Source organism: Marmota flaviventris, chromosome 3 (genome assembly GCF_047511675.1).
Source record: "Marmota flaviventris isolate mMarFla1 chromosome 3, mMarFla1.hap1, whole genome shotgun sequence".
Taxonomy (NCBI): domain Eukaryota; kingdom Metazoa; phylum Chordata; class Mammalia; order Rodentia; family Sciuridae; genus Marmota; species Marmota flaviventris.
Window position 1 is genome coordinate 42158675 of NC_092500.1, and position 20258 is coordinate 42178932.

General features: G+C 33.7%; 2 protein-coding genes across 8 annotated transcripts in view; both read left to right on the top strand.

The window, feature by feature from the left end:
• Osbpl8 (oxysterol binding protein like 8) overlaps positions 1-12011 on the top strand; it is a 174106-nt gene extending 162095 nt beyond the window's left edge. For all 7 annotated transcript variants that reach the window (XM_027920867.2, XM_027920951.2, XM_071609670.1 and 4 more), the window contains 3 exons: positions 3587-3692; positions 5910-6012; positions 7821-12011. In XM_027920867.2, coding sequence (XP_027776668.1) covers positions 3587-3692; positions 5910-6012; positions 7821-7956 — 345 coding nt within the window. In that variant the 3' untranslated portion in view covers positions 7957-12011. The remainder of the gene's footprint in view (positions 1-3586; positions 3693-5909; positions 6013-7820) is intronic.
• A 2033-nt stretch (positions 12012-14044) lies between these two features.
• On the top strand, positions 14045-19267 carry Bbs10 (Bardet-Biedl syndrome 10). The gene is made up of 2 exons (XM_027927268.2): positions 14045-14232; positions 14545-19267. The coding sequence occupies exons 1-2, from the start codon at positions 14048-14050 to the stop codon at positions 16523-16525; spliced, it is 2166 nt and encodes a 721-aa protein (XP_027783069.2). The 5' UTR covers positions 14045-14047; the 3' UTR covers positions 16526-19267.
• Positions 19268-20258: the final 991 nt, after the last annotated feature.

Genomic DNA, 20258 nt, shown 5'->3' on the forward strand with positions numbered 1-20258 from the left:
GGCACTACTGACATAGAATACCGCATGCTCATTAATTCAGAGCTGTACTGCATTAGCCATGGATCCACCATTGTCCTTCAGAGATTGCTTTATTCCCTGGGAGATGTATTCCCCAAGCCTTAACCCTATATCTTCTGTATTTGAGTGTGCTGAAACTAAACTCCATGTTTAAATGCTCTATGAATCAAAGAAGGAAAAAAAAAAACCAGTGTACTGATATAAGTGTAGGCATGGCATATAGGCCAATGAGGGAGAGCAAGGAAGGAGAACAGAAGGAAAGAAAAGAGAAAAAGAAGGAAAAAAATTGAATTTCCTAAAAATTAAGAGTTGTGTGCATCAAAGGGTGTTATGAAGAAAGAGACAACCTACAGAATTGTGACAAGGGTTTAATATCCAGGATATATAAAGAACTCCTAACTTAACAGAAATACATAATCAGACATTTTTCCAAAGAAGGTATAAATATGGCCAACAAACATGAAAAGATATTTAATATCATCAATCATAAAGGAAATGCAAATCAAAACCACTAGGTACTATTTCACACTAGAAACATAACAAAAAATGGGAAGTGAGTTTTGATGAGGATGTGGAGAAATCAGAACCCTTGTACATTGCTGGTGGAAATGTAAAATGTTGCAGCTACTGTGAAAAACAGTTCCTCAAAGGCTAAATATAGAATTATCACATGACACAGCAGTTCTACTCCAAAAGAACTGAAAACAGGGATTCTACATACTTGGACAGCAATGTTTATTGCGGGATTATGTGCAATAGCCCAAACAAGGAAACAATCCAAGTGTCTATTAACAGATGAAAGTATAAGAAACTGTGCTATTGCCATACAGTGGAATACTATTCAGACATAAAAATTAAATTCTGCTATATGCTATAACATGGATGAACCTTGAAAATGTTAGCTAAATGAAATAAGCCAAATTCACATGGACAAATATATTACTTTTGAGTAGGCAAATTCATAGAGACAGAAAGTAGATTAGAAGTTACCAGCAACAGGAATGAGGAAATTAGTTATTGTTTAATTGTTAGAATCTTGAAGATGACAAAAATGTTTTGGAAATAGTGGTGATGTTTATATAACACTGTGAAATAATGCCCATGAATTGTACACAGTTGTTGAAAATGGCAAAATTTATCCTGTATACGCTATCACAGCAAATTCAGCAAAGTAGCAGGACACAAAATTAACAACCATAAGTAAGTCACATTCCTATACTCCAATGATGAATCTGCTGAAAAAGAAGTTAGGAAAACTATCCCATTCACAGTAACCTCAAAAAAAAAACAAAAACAAAAAAAACTTGGGAATCAGTCTTTAATAAAATATGTGAAGGACTTCTGCAATGAAAATTATAGAACTCTAAAACAAAATATTTGATAAATACCTTAGAAGATGGAAATACTTCCTATATTCTTGCATAGGTAGAATTAATATTGTCACAATGGCCATACTACCAAAAGTGGTATACAGATTCAATGCAGTTCCCATCAAAATTCCAATGATGTTCTTCATATAAATAGAAAAAGCAATCATAAAATTCATTTGAAAAAATAAGAGACCTAAAATAACCAAAGCAATCCTTATCAAGAAAAGTGAAGAAGGAGGTATCACAATATCTGACCTTAAATTATACTACAGATGATAGTAACACAAACAGCATGGTATTGGTACCAAAGCAGGCATTAAGACCAGTGGAATAGAATAGAAGACACAGAGACAAACCCACACAAATACAATTACCTCATTCTGACAAAGGTGCCAAAAATATACATTGGAGAAAAAAAAAAAGCCCTTTAACAAGTGGTGCTGGGAAAACTGGAAATCCAAATGTAGCAGTATGAAATTTAACCCGTCTCTCACCCTGCACAAAACTCAAAGTGGATCAAAGACATAGGACTTAGACCAGAAACCCTGCACCTGCTAGAAGAAAATGTAGGCCCAACACACCAACATATCACTCAGGAACTGACTTCCTTAATAAGACTCCTAAAGCACAAAAAGTCAAATCAAAATCAATAAATAGGATGGTATCAAATTAAAAAGCTTCTTCACAGCAAAGGAAATAATCAAGCACATGAGGAGACAGAGCCTACCGAATGGGAGAAAATCTTTGCCACCTGCACCTCAGATAGAGCATTAATCTCCAGAATATACAAAGAACTCAAAAATCTTAACACCAAAAAACCAAAGAACCCAAACAATAAATGGGCAATGGAACTAAACAGACATTTCTTAAAAGAGGAAATACAAATGGTCAATAGATATATGAAAAACATGTTCAACATCTCTAGCAATTAGAGAAATGCAAATTAAAACTACACTGAGATTTCATCTTACTCCAGTCAGAATGGTAGTTATCAAGAATACAAGTAACAATAAATATTGGTGAGGATGTGGGGAAAAGGGTACACACATACATTGACAGTGAGACTGCAAATTGGTGCAACCACTCTGAAAGGCAATATGGAGATTCCTTAGAAAAGGAACCACCATTTGACCCAGCTGTCCCACTCCTTAGAATACATCCAAATTACTTAAAATCAGCATACAGTGACACAGTCACATCAATATTTATAGCAGTTCAATTCACAATAGCTAAACTATAAAGCCAACCTAAGTGCCCTTCAACAGATGGCTGGATAAATTAGGGATAATGTTATTAGAATGATGAACAAGTAAGAAGAGAGTTAAAATCTCATGACCACTGGCTTCCTATATTTCTAAGCACATTCATTTCTTGCCTTTCTAAATCTAGTTTCCTCTGTTGCATTTGGGTTTTTTAACTTAGGACTGATATTCAGAATTATAAACCTATTAATATATCTAAGAGCTGGGGTTGTAACTCAATATTAGAGTGCTTGCCTGTTTGCCTATCATGCTTGAGGCCCTGGGTCTGATTTCTAGCACTGTAACAGGAAAAATAAAAAGAAAGAGAGAAAGAGAATCTAAAGTTTTATTAGTCTAAGAAAAATTTTGTCCTGGTCGACAGTTTGATATACTTTCAGATCTTATGCATGCACTTAAATACTTTCATTAAGTTTCAATACACTCTGGAAAATATTAGTATCATTTTTATTACAAAATGCTTTCTTTTCTGTATCACTCAGAAATTATTAAAAGTAAATCTAAATTTTATTAAAAATCGAACATTATCCATTGGAAATATTTCTAGCAATGGGAATAAAATAAGTATTACTTTAAAACACTATTATTTAATATTCGAGTGCAGATACTATTGGTCTAGTTATAGCAGTTGGGGAGCTATAAATTCACTTTTCTTTATGTGTGCTTAAAATATCTCTGAGAGGACATTCAAACTAATTATTGTATATTTTACTTTTTAATGTTTGTACCAAATTGTTTCATGTTAAAAGCAAAGAAGATAATTTAATTTCATAAATGAAATACATTTGTTAAATTTTCATTAGACTCTTTGTTCTTGGTCTTTATTTTGAATGTCATGCCCAAGAACAGTTTTAACAGTTATTTAACAGTTATTCAGCAATGTTCTTTACTTACAAATTACAGTGCAAACTCTAATAATGGCATCATTTTTTTTTTTAGGTTAGTGTCCCAAAAATGAAACATAAGCCAACCAGACAACAGAAGAAAGTAGCAAAAGGGTATTCCTCCCCAGAACCTGATATCCAAGATTCATCTGGTAGTGAAGGTAAAACTATTTATTGCATACTATTCACTATGAGTATATAATTTTTTAAGAAAATGTATACTATTATACAATGTTGATATACAAAAATAGTTTTTCAAATTAACTCAGGAAGGGCTGGGGTTGTAGCTCAGTGGTAGAACTCTTGCCTAGCACGTGCAGGGCCCTGGGTTTGGTCCTCAGCACCACATAAAAATAAATAATAAAAATAAAGGCATTGTGTCCAACTACAACTAAAAAACAAATATTAAAAAAATAACCTTATAGTCTTAAAAAAAAAACACAAATTAACTCAGGATGATAATGTAAGAGTTTTGGTAGATGCAGGATAGGGTCTAAAAGCTATTCTAGATCATAGCTAAGTTGCATGAAGAGGCCACAAGGCAAAGGCATGGGAAATGTAAAAAGGGAAGTCATATGAATAAGAACCACACTATAATGGTAGCTCCTAGGCCTTGTTAGCTTCTTAAAAATTATTGATAGTTTCCTAAATTGGATTCAGAAAGCATTGTTTTTGAGCTTTAAGCTCAATTCTATGCTTCAAGAAACTTTCTCATTCCTTGAGTAAGTTAGTGTTTAAAAAGTAAGATACAAGTAAAAACACAACTCTATAAATTATAAAGTTATAAACTATGAGATTAAATTGTCTGATATTTTTTTCCAATCAGACAATGTGTAAATTGTCTTCAATGACATTAAGATACAATTAAGAAAGGATCAAGGTAATACCCTAGATATTATGATAAAATTAAACTTTAAGCAATAATCTCTCATGAATTTACACTAAGCTGAAGAACTTATTTTTACCAACAGAAATAACACTAGAGGTAAATAACAATACATATCAGGAAATTGGATGGTAAGTGAGAGTGTCTAAAGGAGCTTAATTCAATTGAGGGAAGGTTCTTCAAACCCTGATGAACTATTAGGGTTTCTAATGGATTATAGCAAACTAAACTTGGAGCATGGAATAGGAGCAACATACTGAAATAATAGAGGAATAAAATGAAAAAAGTTATATAAGCATGGTACCACTGTGCTAAGAAAAGGTACTATTAGTTATAGTGTTTGTTATTAATAGTTAATAAGAAAAGAAACTGAGTCACAGACAGGTTAACCTGCTCAAAGTCATATATCTACCCTGTAAGTGGGTGGGTGGGGGGGGGCATGTAGAGAGGTATTTGCAGACATTTGGCTTCTTTTTTTTTTTTTTCCTTTTTGGCACTGAGGATTGAACCCAGGGGAAGTTTACCACCAAGCTACATCCCCACTCCTTTCTTTAAATTTTGAGACAGGGTCTCCTTAAGTTGCTGAGGGCCTCACTAAATTGCTGAGGTTAGCCTTGAACTTGCAATGCTCCTTCCTCAGCCTCTGAAGTCATTGGGATTACAGTCGTGCTCCACCACACCCAGCTATTTAGACTTCTTAATGGGCTCTCTTATACACATTATATTACCTATAATATGTTAGCTCGCATTTATTGAATAAACACACGTTGCAAAAACCATGTGAAGTTTAGGTCTTATTATTGCTATGTGAAAAATGAGAAAGCTGAGACATAGAGGTTAAGATCTTTACAAAAATGGAAAGGAAGGAATGGGTATGAGAAGGAATTGGAAATGACCAAATACAGCTTGCTGATTGGCAACAGAAATGTGTAGAAGAGGTATCAAAACTGACTAAAGAGGTTAAAGTTTGGGTAACTAGGACAATGAAGATAACATTAACAATAAAATATTGAAAAGGGCCTCAAAAAGCTGACTTCTTCAGATGTAGGCAAATGGGTAAGGGATACAAGAGTAATACCTTCCCAAAATTAATACACATGAATGAATTATTTTTGTCAGTTTTTTATTTAAATATTTTGAGTTGTCAATGGACTTTTATATGTGGTGCTGAGAATCAAACACAGTGCCTCACACATGCTAGGCAAGTGCCCTACCACTGAGCCACAACCCCAGCCCTATTTTTGCCAGTTTTAATGAGTTAAAAAATAAAACTGATGCTATTGAAAAATTTAATTTGTGGTTACTTTAAATTTGGTTGTTGTACTCTAATAAAATGATGTGCTTGAGACTTCAAAATGCAGAATATTAGTTTTATTATGCTCATGTCTAAACTACAAAACTAATGCCTAGGAAAATGTTTATTACGTCAGAATCATTAAGTTTAACTATAGATTGTACTTATGATTACAACTTCATTCTAAATGTCTTTTAGCTCAATCTGTAAAACCAAGTACACGAAGAAAGAAAGGGATAGAACTGGGAGACATTCAAAGTTCCATCGAATCTATAAAACAAACACAGGAAGAAATTAAAAGGTAATACATGGACAGTGGCTGGTCATTTGAGTCCACAAGAATAAAGAACTCTGTTACATAGCAAATCAGATGCAAACTATATTTTTATAACTTTGCTAAGCTAGAATAGAACTTTGGGCTCTAATTACCTGGTGTCTGAACCTATGAAATTCCTTCAGCATTAAATACTAGATGAAAAGGGGACCCTCTTTTCCCCCCACTCTGTGAATGTAAAATTGGAATCACTTCATTTTACTACTGTAGTATGCTAGATTGTTTCTGAGAAAGTTATCAAAGGCTTTCTTCTCTAGTCTCCTTTGTGCATGGCTAATATTTAATTGGAATGCACCACTTGTTACAAGATAGAAATACTTACGTGGCAGTTGGTAAACAGTCACTGCCCTGAGATCTTTTGAGTGTTCCTCTTGTAGTCGCAGACTCCTCCTCTACGTTCTACCCCATGATCCAGTAAGGCTAACATGCATTCATGCTATATCAGTTTTTAAAATGTTTAATATTAATTATCTCATCTGTGTTTATGTATTCAGAACTCTGTGCTAGATGCATGTTCTGGATAAAAAACATGTTCTCTGTTCTTGGAGATCTTATGGCTTGTGTTTAGTTAGCATTTTCATCTACAGCTCATCCTCTGCACTTAACCCATGCTCTAGTTCTACAAAGCTTCTCACATCTCCCAGAATGTACTGTGCTTTCTCATCTTTGGACCTTTGCCCAGACTGAGTCCACATCTGAGATTGCTCTTCTTCCCACCTTGCTCATCAAAAAAATCTCTTTTTATCCTTCAGAATTAAATTCAAATGACATCCTTTTTGTGCCCTTTCTAATCACTCACCTTGCCCTGTAGAGTTAATAAATCCCTTAGCTCAGCTTGTATAGCTCCCTCTACATATTCTTTTGAGCATCTAAGTGCATGTATTGAACTATGAGCTCCTTTAGAGCAGGGAGCATATCTTATGCATCTTGGGTATTAGCCCTTATATGAAATGTTAACATTTCCTAATTTAATTATATTTGTAAATTAATTAGCCTATTTGTTCTGCCTCCTTTTGTTCTTTTTTTAAAAAATCTTTTTTAGCTATAGATGGAAACAATATCTTTAATTTTATTTATTTTTATGTGGTGCTGAGGATCCAACCGAGTGCCTTACATGTATGTACTAGTCAAGTACTCTACCACAGGGCTACAAGTCCAACCCCCCATCCTTTCATTCTTTACACTGGTAAAACACTTTGATAGCACAAGTACAATAAACAAAAGGTGTTTCACTAATTGGGTGTTTTTAATCCAGAAGCATTTAAGATGGTACGAGGATATTGTGAACACATTTCATGACTAAATTAACATTTTATTTTGTTAGCATACAAAAAGCATATAAAGAGTTCTTTATTTGGGAAATATTATGAAATCTGGTGTATTATTTTTTTCTGTGGAATTTAGGAATTTTTTCCTGCCCTCACCCCCGTTTCCCTAAAATAAAGATTAAAAAAAAAACCTTAGTGAGGCAACTGTTAGCAAAATTTTTGTTTTAAAATCACTATCGAAACAGAGAAGGTGATTATGTTTCCATATCATCAAAACTTGACAGGTTTAATGTATCATTAGGTTATGTGTTTGGTACAATGTGGAATTTAGATTTAGACAGAGTCTAATAAAGGCTTCACATAGCATCATCAGGTCCTTGTTCTGTAGTAATTAATTGCTTTAGATCATGTAATTAAATGTTTTGTCATTGTATAATACCAAATTTGAGTTTTGTGCTGACATTTCTGGAAAATCCTTATAAAATTTACTGTTGCTTCTTTTTGTAGAAATATTATGGCTCTTCGAAATCATTTAGTTTCAAGCACACCTGCCGCGGATTATTTTCTGCAACAAAAAGAATACTTCATCATCATTTTCCTCCTGATTTTGCTTCAAGTCATAATAAACTTCATGTTTAAGTAGAAGTTCTCTACAGTTGAATCAGTGAACCAGAAAGATCAAATTTGGCCTGGGACCAGTGTTCAAGTTGCTTTGGTCTTTAATTAAACATCACAATATTTCTAAGACAAAAAATCTAGGAGAAAAATGTAGAGGTGTCTACCTTTCGTATCTTTTATCCTTAACCTGAAACAAGAGCTATCCTGTTTGGTTATTATAGTGAGCTATATGTTAAGTGCCAGGACATTTCTAGCTTTTGTGAGAATGTGTCTACATGTGAGTATATTAAATCACATGTATACATAGCTGTCTCTTATGTACTCTTACCTGACAGTAGTCTTTGTGTTCTATAGTATGTTTTGAGATATAATGTTAACGTTGTTCATAACAAAAATGTTATCAAGCTTAAAAATGTACGTATAGTAATCTATTTTCTTCATTAAACAGGCACAAAATTTTATCAAGTAATTAGACTGGGGAATGATGGAATAATAGACATAAGTAATTCAGTACACAATACTGTTAAAATTATTTCCAAAGTACCCAGTTCAATTATCTCCTTACAAACAGCAAGAAAAAAAAGTATGAATGGTCAAAATTAACATATTGAAAGAGACAGGTGGCAAATTTTTTAAGTTTACACAATATTTTTTAATCCTTAGAATTTAATATTTGTAGATACAGGTATATAGTACTTGTGTGTATATCAATATAAAAAAACTGGTATAAAACTACTATTAATTGTAATACCACCTTGCACACTTGCTGAAAAAGTGTGATCAAAATTTATTGCTTTTCTTTTTATTTTTTAAGTCACCTGGTCCATAACATAGGACCAGGCAAATACTAGATACAAATACTAGACATGTTCATAGGGCGTATGAAATGCTGATAATTCATGGTTTTTTTATGAAAAACATTCTAGCTTTCATTTAGAACCTAGTATGTTCAATGAATAAATAGAAAAAATTAGAATTTTTATTTTATTTCAAAAGCCAAAAAGAAAGACAATAAGGAAGGCCTGTTGTGGTGGTCTTTAATGTGTACATTAAAATTGGTTTCCTTAAAATGTGCAATAAGTTGAGCATCTAAGAATACCAATTTCGAAGTTTAATTGTTTATTATTACCCTCACACCCCTGTTCTTAGTAACTTCATTCTGTGGCAAAACCATAGTTCATTAAGATTCCTCTGTTCAGGCTCAGGCAAATTTTTTTTTTTTTTTAAGTTTCTTTGCATGTTTCTTCAGTTCAATATTTTGACTTTGTGTGTTCGCGTAAATATTTATAGTCCTCAAAAACAATTTTTGCAAAGGCAGTTCAGTTTAGGAATTTGTTGTCATAAAATATATCTTAGAATCCTAAAAGTATAGACTTTTAAATGGTTATTAAAATGAAAATAAAGATCAAAACGAACAACTGTTTGGTTATAAATAAGAGATGGAAAGACACTAGTAAAATTACAATTTTTGTTATGCATAAATATAAAGTCAAGGGATGATTGCTAAATTACAGAAACTAAAAATAATAAAATCTACTTTTTCCCCCCCTAATCAATATAACCAGGTATCTTAAGTATTAGGTTTCTGCGAAGAGCTATTTTCCATGTAATGTTGGTAAAACAATGTTGTATTCTGTATGTATTCATGAAAATATTTTTAAATTGATAACATCATAAATAAGATGCACCTGTATCCAGTATTTTCATGACTATAAGAACAAGTGGATTTTGGGTTATATTTCATATTTGTTGATATTTTTATATTCATATTCTATTACCAATATTATGCTCAACTGCCTATTCATCAACATGTAACATTTTGTAAATATTGTACAATTCGATTTTTTAAGGTTTAAATTAGTATTAATTTATATTATATATAATTGATTGGCTGATCATGAAAGTCATTTCATCATTTAAACCTGAAAACTTAAACATTTTTGTTGGTGACCTGCCTTAGGGTCTTATCCATTTGCATGTTATTTTCATTTGGTCTAAATAGTGTTTTATTTGTATATCTTCTAAGACTGGAAAGGTAGCTATTTTATTTTTTTAATTTCTCTTTAGGGCAGATATTGTGAGTTCATACCCAAGGAGTCAAAAATTAAAGAACAGGGTTATTCATGACTGTTTCTTATATACTAAAAGCATATATCTAATATAATTGTCCTGTTATGCTTTTAGTTCTGTGAGTTCCTTTCTATGAACTGAACACAAAACTCAGGAATTGGTGGCTTAATTTTAGATCAGTACTTATACTAGACTTAGTATGTGAATTCTTTAAACTCCATAATTTACTCTGTATTTAGCCATAATATGTAATTGACTTTGAATGTTCTTACCCAAGAGTACTCTTTTTTCACACATGAATTCATGGATTTAGTTTGCAATTGTCTGAGAGCCTCGTGATGATTTCCAGGATATATGATTTTATAACCAGTTTTATTATCAAAAATTTTCTCAAATGAAATTTAGATGAATAATAATTATTGACATACACATTTTTAGTTGTTAAATGTACTATATCTTCAGTTATCTACCATTTAGTGACATGTTGTTGGGTAGGAAAAGATACAAAACAGGGCATGTGAAATGTTGTTACAGTAGATATTTTACTTATATTTCATATCAGCACTTTTTTTGTATCACTTATAAAGGTACAGTGTAATCTTTGTTACAGCTCAGTTGACAACTGCATTCCATTGAAAAGTTGGCCTTGTAAAATACAATCCTCATTTAATATTCATGCTTTTGTGCCTTTAAGAAAATATTTTTTGTCATTTTTGTGTTACAGAACTATTATATGATTCAAAGTGTTTATAGGCTTACTTGTCATAGAAGGTCATTTTCTGTCATTTTATTTCCTTTTATATAGGTGAAGTATATTTAAACAGTAATGCTGTACTTTTATAAGGGTTTGTCTACTTACCTATTTCAAAATATTCTTATTCTCAGACATCATTGAAGTAGACTTGTCAGATTATTCTGAGTAGAAAACAGTGCCTTTTTGATGGAATTCACACTGTTTTGGGTATCAACTTGTGCCATATACACAGAATTTTGTGGAAGGCAGTTTTAACTTTTTGAAGAATATCTTAGTCTAAATTTAAGAAAATGTATAAAATTCCATTTTTTTCCAATGCTTATCATTTCTAATGGGAAATGAAGTTTTGTTCTTTTGTTGAAATATAGTGATGACACTACTGATGAGCCATACATGAGACACAGATTGTTTTGAATTATGTTAAATATATAGAAATAAAATATTAGCATTTATGTCAGTTTTTCCAATTTGAACTAATGGGAGAAATCCCACAAAAATCAGTGAGTTTACAATTCAACATCTGTTGTATTTGACTAAGTGTAAGAGATTCTTTAAATTGTATAACCTGCCACTATTATGTAATTTGTCTTCATTTTATTCTACCTATTGTCTGAGTTTAACATTTAATTTACTTTTTGTTACTCTTAACATACTATTTTTGTTACAGTTTTTAACTGAAGATGGACTGTTAAAATTGTATAGGACCAGTGTCTTATTAATGTGATTAACATATTTAGAAAAGCCACAAGAAACCCATGACAAAATGAATGTGAATATACTTTCTAAAATATTTGGGAAAATTTCTTTCTGCATTTATCATAAAAAATTATTTTAGTATTACAATATTGAAATTCTTCATTTAAAGAAAAATGCCATGAAACATTTGAACTGATAGGCCACAAAATTTAATTTTTTTACTTTTTAGCATGGTAAATGTACATTTAAGTTAAAAATCCTGTTTTATGGCCATTTATAAATTTAAGCACTACCACTGGTCAGTTTTGTATGATAGAATAACAGTATGTTATCTGCAGTGTAAGTATAGCACACTGTCAAATTCTTTTCCTTAAGGTGCATAGTAAATGTACAGATAGTCATAGGCTACCGTTTTGTAATGTATTACATTTCTAATCTATTATTCCTAACCTGTTATACATGTTTGCTGAGAGAAAAGAATTGAATTTTTCTAATGATCTGTAAAATTATGCTAACTTCTACAAGTAGGTATTCTAAATAAAATTTTTAAAAAGAGCAAACTGGTCAAATGACTTTTAATAAGTAGAGAATAAATCTGTCCTAATTTATTTTGTGGAAGTAGTTGCAGGAGATGGGGAAAGGATTGAACAAGGAATGAATGAAGGGTTCAATTAAGATTGAATCCCTAATATATGCTTTACTTGGTACTTTATACTCCTTCTTTTTCAATCCTCTTAACAACCCTAACTGGAAGTTAGCCAGATTTTATACAGAAGACTCAAGAAAAGTTAAATGACTCTAAAAACTACACAATAAATTGAGTGATAGCATATTCTTAATGTAAGGAAAAAAAATCACAAGTTTGTATCAATGTCTATAGGGTAAACTTAAATAGGACTCTGGTTTTAATACTTGTTTGAAATAGTCCACTATTTGAAACTATATTGAGTAATATAACCAACCCTTTTTGATGACTAGAACCAGGAAGAGACAAAAAATGAATTTTACTATTTTATATATATATATATAAAATTGTAGATGGACACAATACCTTTGGTTTCTTTTGTTGTTGTTGTTTGTTTTTTTGAGAGAATTTTTAAATATTTTTTAGTTTTCGGTGGACCCAACATCTTTATTTTATTTGTATGTGGTGCTGAGGATGGAACCCAGCGGGGCGTGCCAGGCAAGCAGCTACCGCTTGAGCCACATCCCCAGCCCCCTTTGTTTGTTTTTATGTGGTGCTGAGGATCAAACCCAGAGCCTCCCAAGTGCAAGGTTTGCTCTCTACTGCTGAGCCACGACCCCAGCCTTGAATCTTACTATTAAGCACATGAACTAAGCCTATATAACAGTAATTTTCTCAAATCATCTACTAGTCCATAATGAATCAATAATGACTTCCTCTCTGATTTTCCTCCCCTTTCTCCCACTCCTCTCCCCATTCTCTCCTATTTTAGGATCCAATTGCTGCTTGCTGTTATTGGTCTATATTAACTGTGGGGTTAGGATGCAGTTTTCCATTCTGTGCGCAGGATCAAAGGGAGAGGGAAACAACTCCTCCATATTCAATGAAACATCTACAAGATTATTTTCCTACTAGTATTGACGTTTTGAATCTAATAGTGTTGTGCTATTATGCTAATTGTATTTTCTGTGTCTTACAAACCCTTTCTTGTGGGAATACTGGGCCAGAAAAAGTGGTGATCCCACATGGGAATTTGTGGGTATACTGTATTTGTTGAGCACTTACTCTACGCTAGGAACTATGCAAAGTGCTTTCTAAACATTCTCCACCTCCGTAAAACCTTATGAGATTTTTCTTTTATGTCTCTCCATTTTATGACGGGAAAAGCAAGGATTCAAGATGTTACTTGCTGAATGTCACAACTGAGTAAATGACAGAGCAAACCCAGATCTGAACCCAAACAAAATCCTATGTTAATATCTAAAACAGTACACTGTTCTGCCTTTGGATTGTATCCAAAAGGCCAATGCGTGTTGAAACGATGTAATAAATCAGAGTCCATCACTTCTGGGGAAAAAAAAAAAAAAAAAGGTTAAATTGTAGTTAGTGGCTGGGTTTTGTGATGCCTGACACGAAAATGTGGAAAGCCCCGGGGAAGACATAAAACCTAAAACTCTTGGCCCAAACCAGGCCCTCCCCATCTGTCCTGCACGCCGAAGCAGGCTTCGCAATGGGAAGCAGAGCAAATAATGCATGTGGACAGAATATGCGTGAATTCCAGGCACAGGTTTTGCCAGGGCACAGACAGTTTATGGCGGGAGAGTGCGAGAGAATCAAAGGAGTTGAACCTGCAGCGCCTGTTCTCTCCGTCACTCCGCCCTTCTGCCGAGCAGATTTCGGAAGGAAGGTTCCCGGTGACCCAACTACGTAGGACGCAAAGCTTTCTGCCTAGCGAGACGAACTGCAGCGGATTCGCTCACCCGAGAAGCCGACCTGCCGCGGCTTCCGACTCGAGCGCCTGGTTTCCTGTTTTCTTCCCGCCTTTTCCGTTTCCGGCCGCGCCTCAAGCTCTTTGGTCCGACCCGCTGTTCCTCCTGCTGGCCAGTGAAAGCCTTTCAGACCGTAAGTTCCATGGCTGCAGCGGGGTCTGTGAAGGTGGCGTTGCAGGTGGTGGAGGTGCTGGAAACCATCGTGAGCCGCTGCGTAGGGCCCGAGGGCCGGCAGGTTTTGTGTACGAAGCCCACCGGCGAGGTAATGCTCAGCCGGGATGGAGGCCGCCTCTTGGGGGCGCTGCACTTAGAGCATCCCATAGCCAGGTATCGGCGTCCCGCCCTCCTGCCCAAAGTTAGGCCCTCCACAGGGTCTCCTTGACTCATGCCCCATCCTGAGGTTGTGTACCTAGAAAAATGAACTCGATTGAGACCAGCATATGCTCGGGGTTAGGGCGCTGCCCAGAGGAGTATTTGTCCACTTCCAAGAATCTGGAATTGGGAATATAACGAAATAACTTTTAATCAAAGGGACAGTATTCTTTTGTCTATAACAACGAAAACACAACTTATAACTTGATTCCAAAGTAGGAAGCCAGTGTTCTGAAAATCTGATTTTCTTTCTTTTTATTTGTGCAGGATTGTATTGACATGTGTCTCCAGTCATCTCAAAAAAACAGGAGATGGTGCTAAAACATTCATTATCTTTCTTTGCCATTTACTCCGAGGACTTAATGCAGTCGCAGAAAAAGAGAAGAATTCTTTGATTTCTGAAAATATTCAGACCCATGAAAGGCATTGGAAAAATTGTTGTCAGTGGAAATGTATTTCCCAAGCTCTGCTAATGTTTCAGACACAAATATTAGACTGTATTATGGACCAATACTTAAGTAGACACTTTCTTTCCATCTTTTCTTCATCTGCTAAAGAGAGAACGTTGTGTCGGAGCTCTTTAGAATTATTGTTAGAAGCGTATTTTTGTGGAAGAGTGGGAAGAAATAACCACAGATTTATTTCACAGTTGATGTGTGACTACTTTTTCAAGTGTATGACCTGTACAAGTGAGACTGAAGTATTTGAGTTAGTGGATGACTGTTTTATAGAGCTGAACGTTGGCGTCACTGGCCTTCCTGTTTCAGATTCTAGGATCATAGATGGGTTTTTGCTTCAAAGAGATTTTTCTGTTTACTGCCCAGTAGATGGTGACATAAGAATGGTGATAGTAACAGAAATCATTCAGCCTCTTTTTTCAGCTTCTGGATCAGAATTTATTCTAAGTTCAGAAGCACAATTTCAGACATCTCAGTTTTGGATTATGGAAAGGACAAAAGCAATAATGAAACATTTGCATAGTCAGAATGTAAAATTGCTCCTATCTAGTGTGAAGCAACCAGATTTAGTTATATATTATGCAGGACTGAGTGGCATATCAGTGGTGGAGTGTTTATCATCAGAAGAAGTTTCTCTCATCCAAAGGATCATTGGTATCTCTCCATTTGTATTACCAGAGGCCTCTTCATGGTACGAAATTTCTAACACTGCTTTGGTGAAATTTTGTAAACCTTTTATTCTTAGATCCAAAAGGTATGTTCATCTTGGCTTGATTAGCACATGTACATTTATACCACACTGTATAGTTCTTTGTGGACCAGTGCAGGGTTTGGTTGAACAACACGAGAGTGCTTTACATGGAGCATTCAAAATGCTTCGGCAGTTATTTAAAGACCTTGATCTAAATTATGTAATAAACGCCAGTGACCAAAATGACACATCAAGTCCTCTTATTCACAAAAATATTAGAGAAAGTAACCAGTTACCTGAAATTAGTAATCACTCCATACAAAGGCCATATCAAGATATAGTTGTAAAGAATGGAGATGAATTGGAAAAAACTCAGGCATATTTAAACGTATATTCAAATTTGGTAATTTCAAGTATAGGATTAGAAACACATATTCCATGTTCGACACCAAAACTGACACCAACAAATACTTTCCAAATAGATGATACACTAAAGTGTTTGTCTCCAGAAAAAAACAGAATAATTGATGACTATGAACTATTAACTGATAATAATTTAACTGGTAATCCTACAACTGAAAACACTAGAATAGAAATTTCTTATGAAAATTTACAAGTTACAAAAATTGCTAGAACAGGGAGCAAGTTACCAGTGAGATATAAGTCATTGGATTTGTGTACTTCCCAGAGTTACCATTCCTCATCTGTGCCAGCAGGTAGTGTTTTGCCAGTGGGTGGTAATTTTGAGATCTTGTTACATTACTATCTTCTCAACTATGCCAAAACATGCCAGCAATCAGAAGAGGCCATGGTTAGTACATTAATTGCTAATGCACTGTTAGGCATTCCAAAAATCCTTTTTAAGACTAAGAAAGTAAATTACAGCTTCCCACAAATATATTTGAGAACTCTCCATGCACTGCAAACCAATCAACTCATGGTAAGTAGTCAGGCGGGTTTGGAATCAGTAATTGGTAAATACCAGTTGCTAACTTCAGTTCTTCAGTGTTTGACAAAAATATTAACTATTGATCTGGTGATCAGTATCAAGAGGCAACCTCAGAAAATTTATGATCAAGATTCAGAAGATGAACTTTAATATTGGACTTTTTTGTTAATCAACTTTTAATCCAGCTCAAGGCATAAAATAAAGCAGGCATGTAACTACTCATTCTCAATTCAGTTCACTCTATTAGGGAAACAGAATAACTTCATAAATTTTTTTGAAGAAATATACTAAAGTCATCAGACCATTCATATGCAAATATTAAATTACTTTGTGGAACTAAACTAAGGCAGAAGTAGAGTTCCAGCTAAATGTGTCTCTTTCCCTTACATGTCTCTGTATCTCAGCTCTGTGTTATTCTTTTTAAATGAGTGTGTTTCTTGAGAGTTTTCACTTCTGAATTTTTTCTCTATTCTCTTTCCCCTTCCTATATTTATTTCATAGAATCAATTTCAAATTTAGAAGGGGTCTTCAAATGCTACCTTAACTTTAATTTTTTGTAAACATGTAAACATGTTATTTACTTCAGTTAAAATAATTTTATGTACTCCTAATTTGTAAAGCAGTAAGTAAAAGTCACAGTTGTCCTTTTAAAAGGATACAAATAAAATTAGGTTTACTTTCATGTGCCACTTGATTAATTTCTGTTTTATTTGGAGAAACTTGGATTTTCACCACTCATGCACCTTTGAACATGTTACCAGGAATAGAATCATGCAGTGAAAATGTGGTTTTCTTTATGTAATTAAAAATTATGGCTAGAGATGTAGCTCGATGGTAAAGCCCTTGTCTGGCATGGGTGAGGCCCTGGACTTAATCCCCTTCACCACACAAAAAAATTAATACCAGAAAAGATATGAAATCCGTATTGTGGTTTTCTTCTGCCTCTTAAGAACTTGGGTTTTCTTGTATTTGCTGTATACGTGGAGTTAAATAGTAACAAATAATTCTACAGTTATTCCTAATTCAAATTTACAAATCTTTAATTTTATTGTAAAAGCTTATGAATAAAAACAGTACTGTGAAGTAGCTGTATATACAAATAGTATCCTTTTACTAGTTCTTTGTGACACCCAAAAGACAGTGCTTTGTGTATTTTGAGTATTCAGAAGTACTTGTGAAATAGAACAGTGTTAATTTGTTCCCCTAAGTACATGTTTCTGAGGTATTTATTCAGAAAATTCTTACTAAGTGCTTACTATATGCCAAATGCTATGCTAACTACTGAATGAACTGTGCCATCATGTAGTTTTCATCAAAGGTTAATGGATAATGTGATACTACTTTGGGGGGGATTAATTGTAGGAAAAATGAAGAAAAGAACTTTATAGTTGAGTAAGGTGTAACTAATAATACATTTAAAAAACATAGCATCCCACCATGTGGTATTTATAATCTTTCTGATCTTTCATATTAAATATAGTTGTGTTTTTCAAAGGTTTATACTATGTGATTTGTTCATTTCTGTAATTATGGAGAGAATAATCTATTATATTGTGTTTGTAGATGAATGAATCTGTGTTAAAACTGCTGCATAATTTTTTTTTTCATGCGTATTTTTTAATTGCCTGTTAGGTCATTTTGCTTTGTTTTATTGTTTTAAATACTCTTAAGTCATTGAAGGCATTCAAAGACCTTTTCAGACATGCCCAGTGCTTTACATATGGTGGATATTTAATAGTTATAAATGTCAATAGCTTAGGAGCCCTTTGGTTAGCTGTAACTGGCTCTTCATATAATTGGTACCTGCTCTAATATTTTGCACGTAGTAACTATCCAGTAAATGTCTGTTAAGGAGGACCTATTTATTGGATGAATTCATCAATTTATTGGATGAATTATATTATTATATTTATAAACTTTCATGGGCAAAAGGGAGAGAAACAGAAAATGTTGGTGAGATCTACTAACAAAGGAATCCTTTTTCTTTTCATTTAAAAAAATCCTTCTCTAATGGTGATAAAGCTCTCATCAGTTATTCTTATGTACAGATTAATACCAGGAAGTTTACATCACTGCATTAGGTAAGAATACTTTTTAAAATATAAGTACATTTAACTTTTGCCCTCTATCAATTATGGTTTGAGGTGACCTATAATAAGAACAGATAGAACTGGTGGAATCTGAATAAAATTGAAGAATTAGGGTTAAGAAAAATGTGAAGACAAATTAAAATCAGGATCATTTTCTATTTTCTTTTGCTGCATAATGAATAACCCCCAAACTTGGTAGATTTGAGTCATCCTATTACCTCTCATAGTTCTGAGTCCACCAAGCTTAACCTGACTACTTGCATTGTGTTCTCTTGGCTGAGCAATCAAAAAGTTTAGCTGAGGTTCAGGGAGAATGCAGGCCTCAGCACTCAATGGGAAGAGTGTCCATGTCACATAAGAGCATGCGAGCTGAGATATATTGAGGTAGCTATGTTTGGAAAATACAATCTTGTATACTATGGGAGGGAAAAAGAACAAATATGCATTAACTTCTCAGCTGAGATTTTTAGTTTTTTGAAGTTACGTGTCAGTCCACTTTCCTCAAACACATTTTCCCCAATAACCTTTATGAACTTTATTTTTTCTCACTGATCCAGTATGAGCCACTCTTATCTTCAAAACAATAGGTATTGAACTTGAATATCCTTAAGCTGCTTTAGCCAGAAGGCCTATTTAATCATGTTATACAGAAAATGCCATGGTATCTATGTGTCAGATTAAAAAGGAAGGGAAAGTGGAATAATGCATCTTTTTTTTCCAATAAAACTTCATTTATTTATGTACACTGATAGACTTTAAAGTACATGAGTCACAAATATAATTCTCCATTTTATTTTTTCAACCATTGAAAAATGTTAAAAAACTATTCTTAGCTTGAAAGCCCCATGAAAACAGGCAGAGGGCCAGATTTGGCCCTCTGGTGGTAGTTTGCTGACTCCTCATGTATTTAGCTCTATTAATGAGCATTTAAATTGTTTCTAGTCTTTTGCTGCAATGTATAATATATATGTCATTTCATGTGCATTCAATTGTATCTACTTGTGGGGAAAGCTCCAAGAAGTGGGAATGTTGGTCCAGAAGCCATATGCAATTGTTATTCTGATAAATATTACTAAATTGTCTTCCTATGGGCTGTGCTAGTTGATACACCCACCAGGAATAATACATCTTGACCCTGAACTTTTATCAGAAATTGTATATCCTCTCCCAAAAGGAGTATGTTTTATCTGTGAATGGGGACATATCTGCAGCTCAGCTTTGATGGCAGTTAAGGACAGGTCCCTATAGGAAGACAAAGAAACAAGTTAGAAGGAGTTTGGATCACTACATGACCTTGTGAAATCATCTCACCCATGTAGGCTACTGCTACTGTGTGAAAGTGGAATTTATGTGTCATTAGTCTCTATATTTTAGAGATTATGCTATGGCAGTTCTATCTTTATTCCAAAAGAAAAAAACTCTTATATGGCCACATGACTTAAAGTTGTGTTTTAAACTATTATTGCAGAAACTTTTTATAAATAAAACTTCTTAAATAAAAGTAGTAAAATAATTGATTCTGTATACCATATTTACTTTTTATTGTTGTTGTTCACAAAGTCAAATGTTTAATATTTTGTTAAAATGGGAGATTTTTACTTATTGGTAAAAATAGCACATGTTTTTTATTGTTTTTTTTTAAATAAATGATAGAATGCATTACAATTCTTATTACACATATACAGCACAATTTTTCATATCTCTGGTTGTATATAAAGTATGTTGACACCAATTCGTGTCTTCATACATGTACTTTGGATAATGATGTCCATCACATTCTACCATCCTTGCTA

Excerpts from the sequence above, each read along its gene's own strand:
- Bbs10 (XM_027927268.2), top strand. The coding sequence starts at position 14,048 with ATGGCTGCAGCGGGGTCTGTGAAGGTGGCGTTGCAGGTGGTGGAGGTG. Across the intron at positions 14,233-14,544 it reads TTAGAGCATCCCATAGCCAG|GATTGTATTGACATGTGTCT; the intron begins GTATCGGCGTCC and ends TTATTTGTGCAG.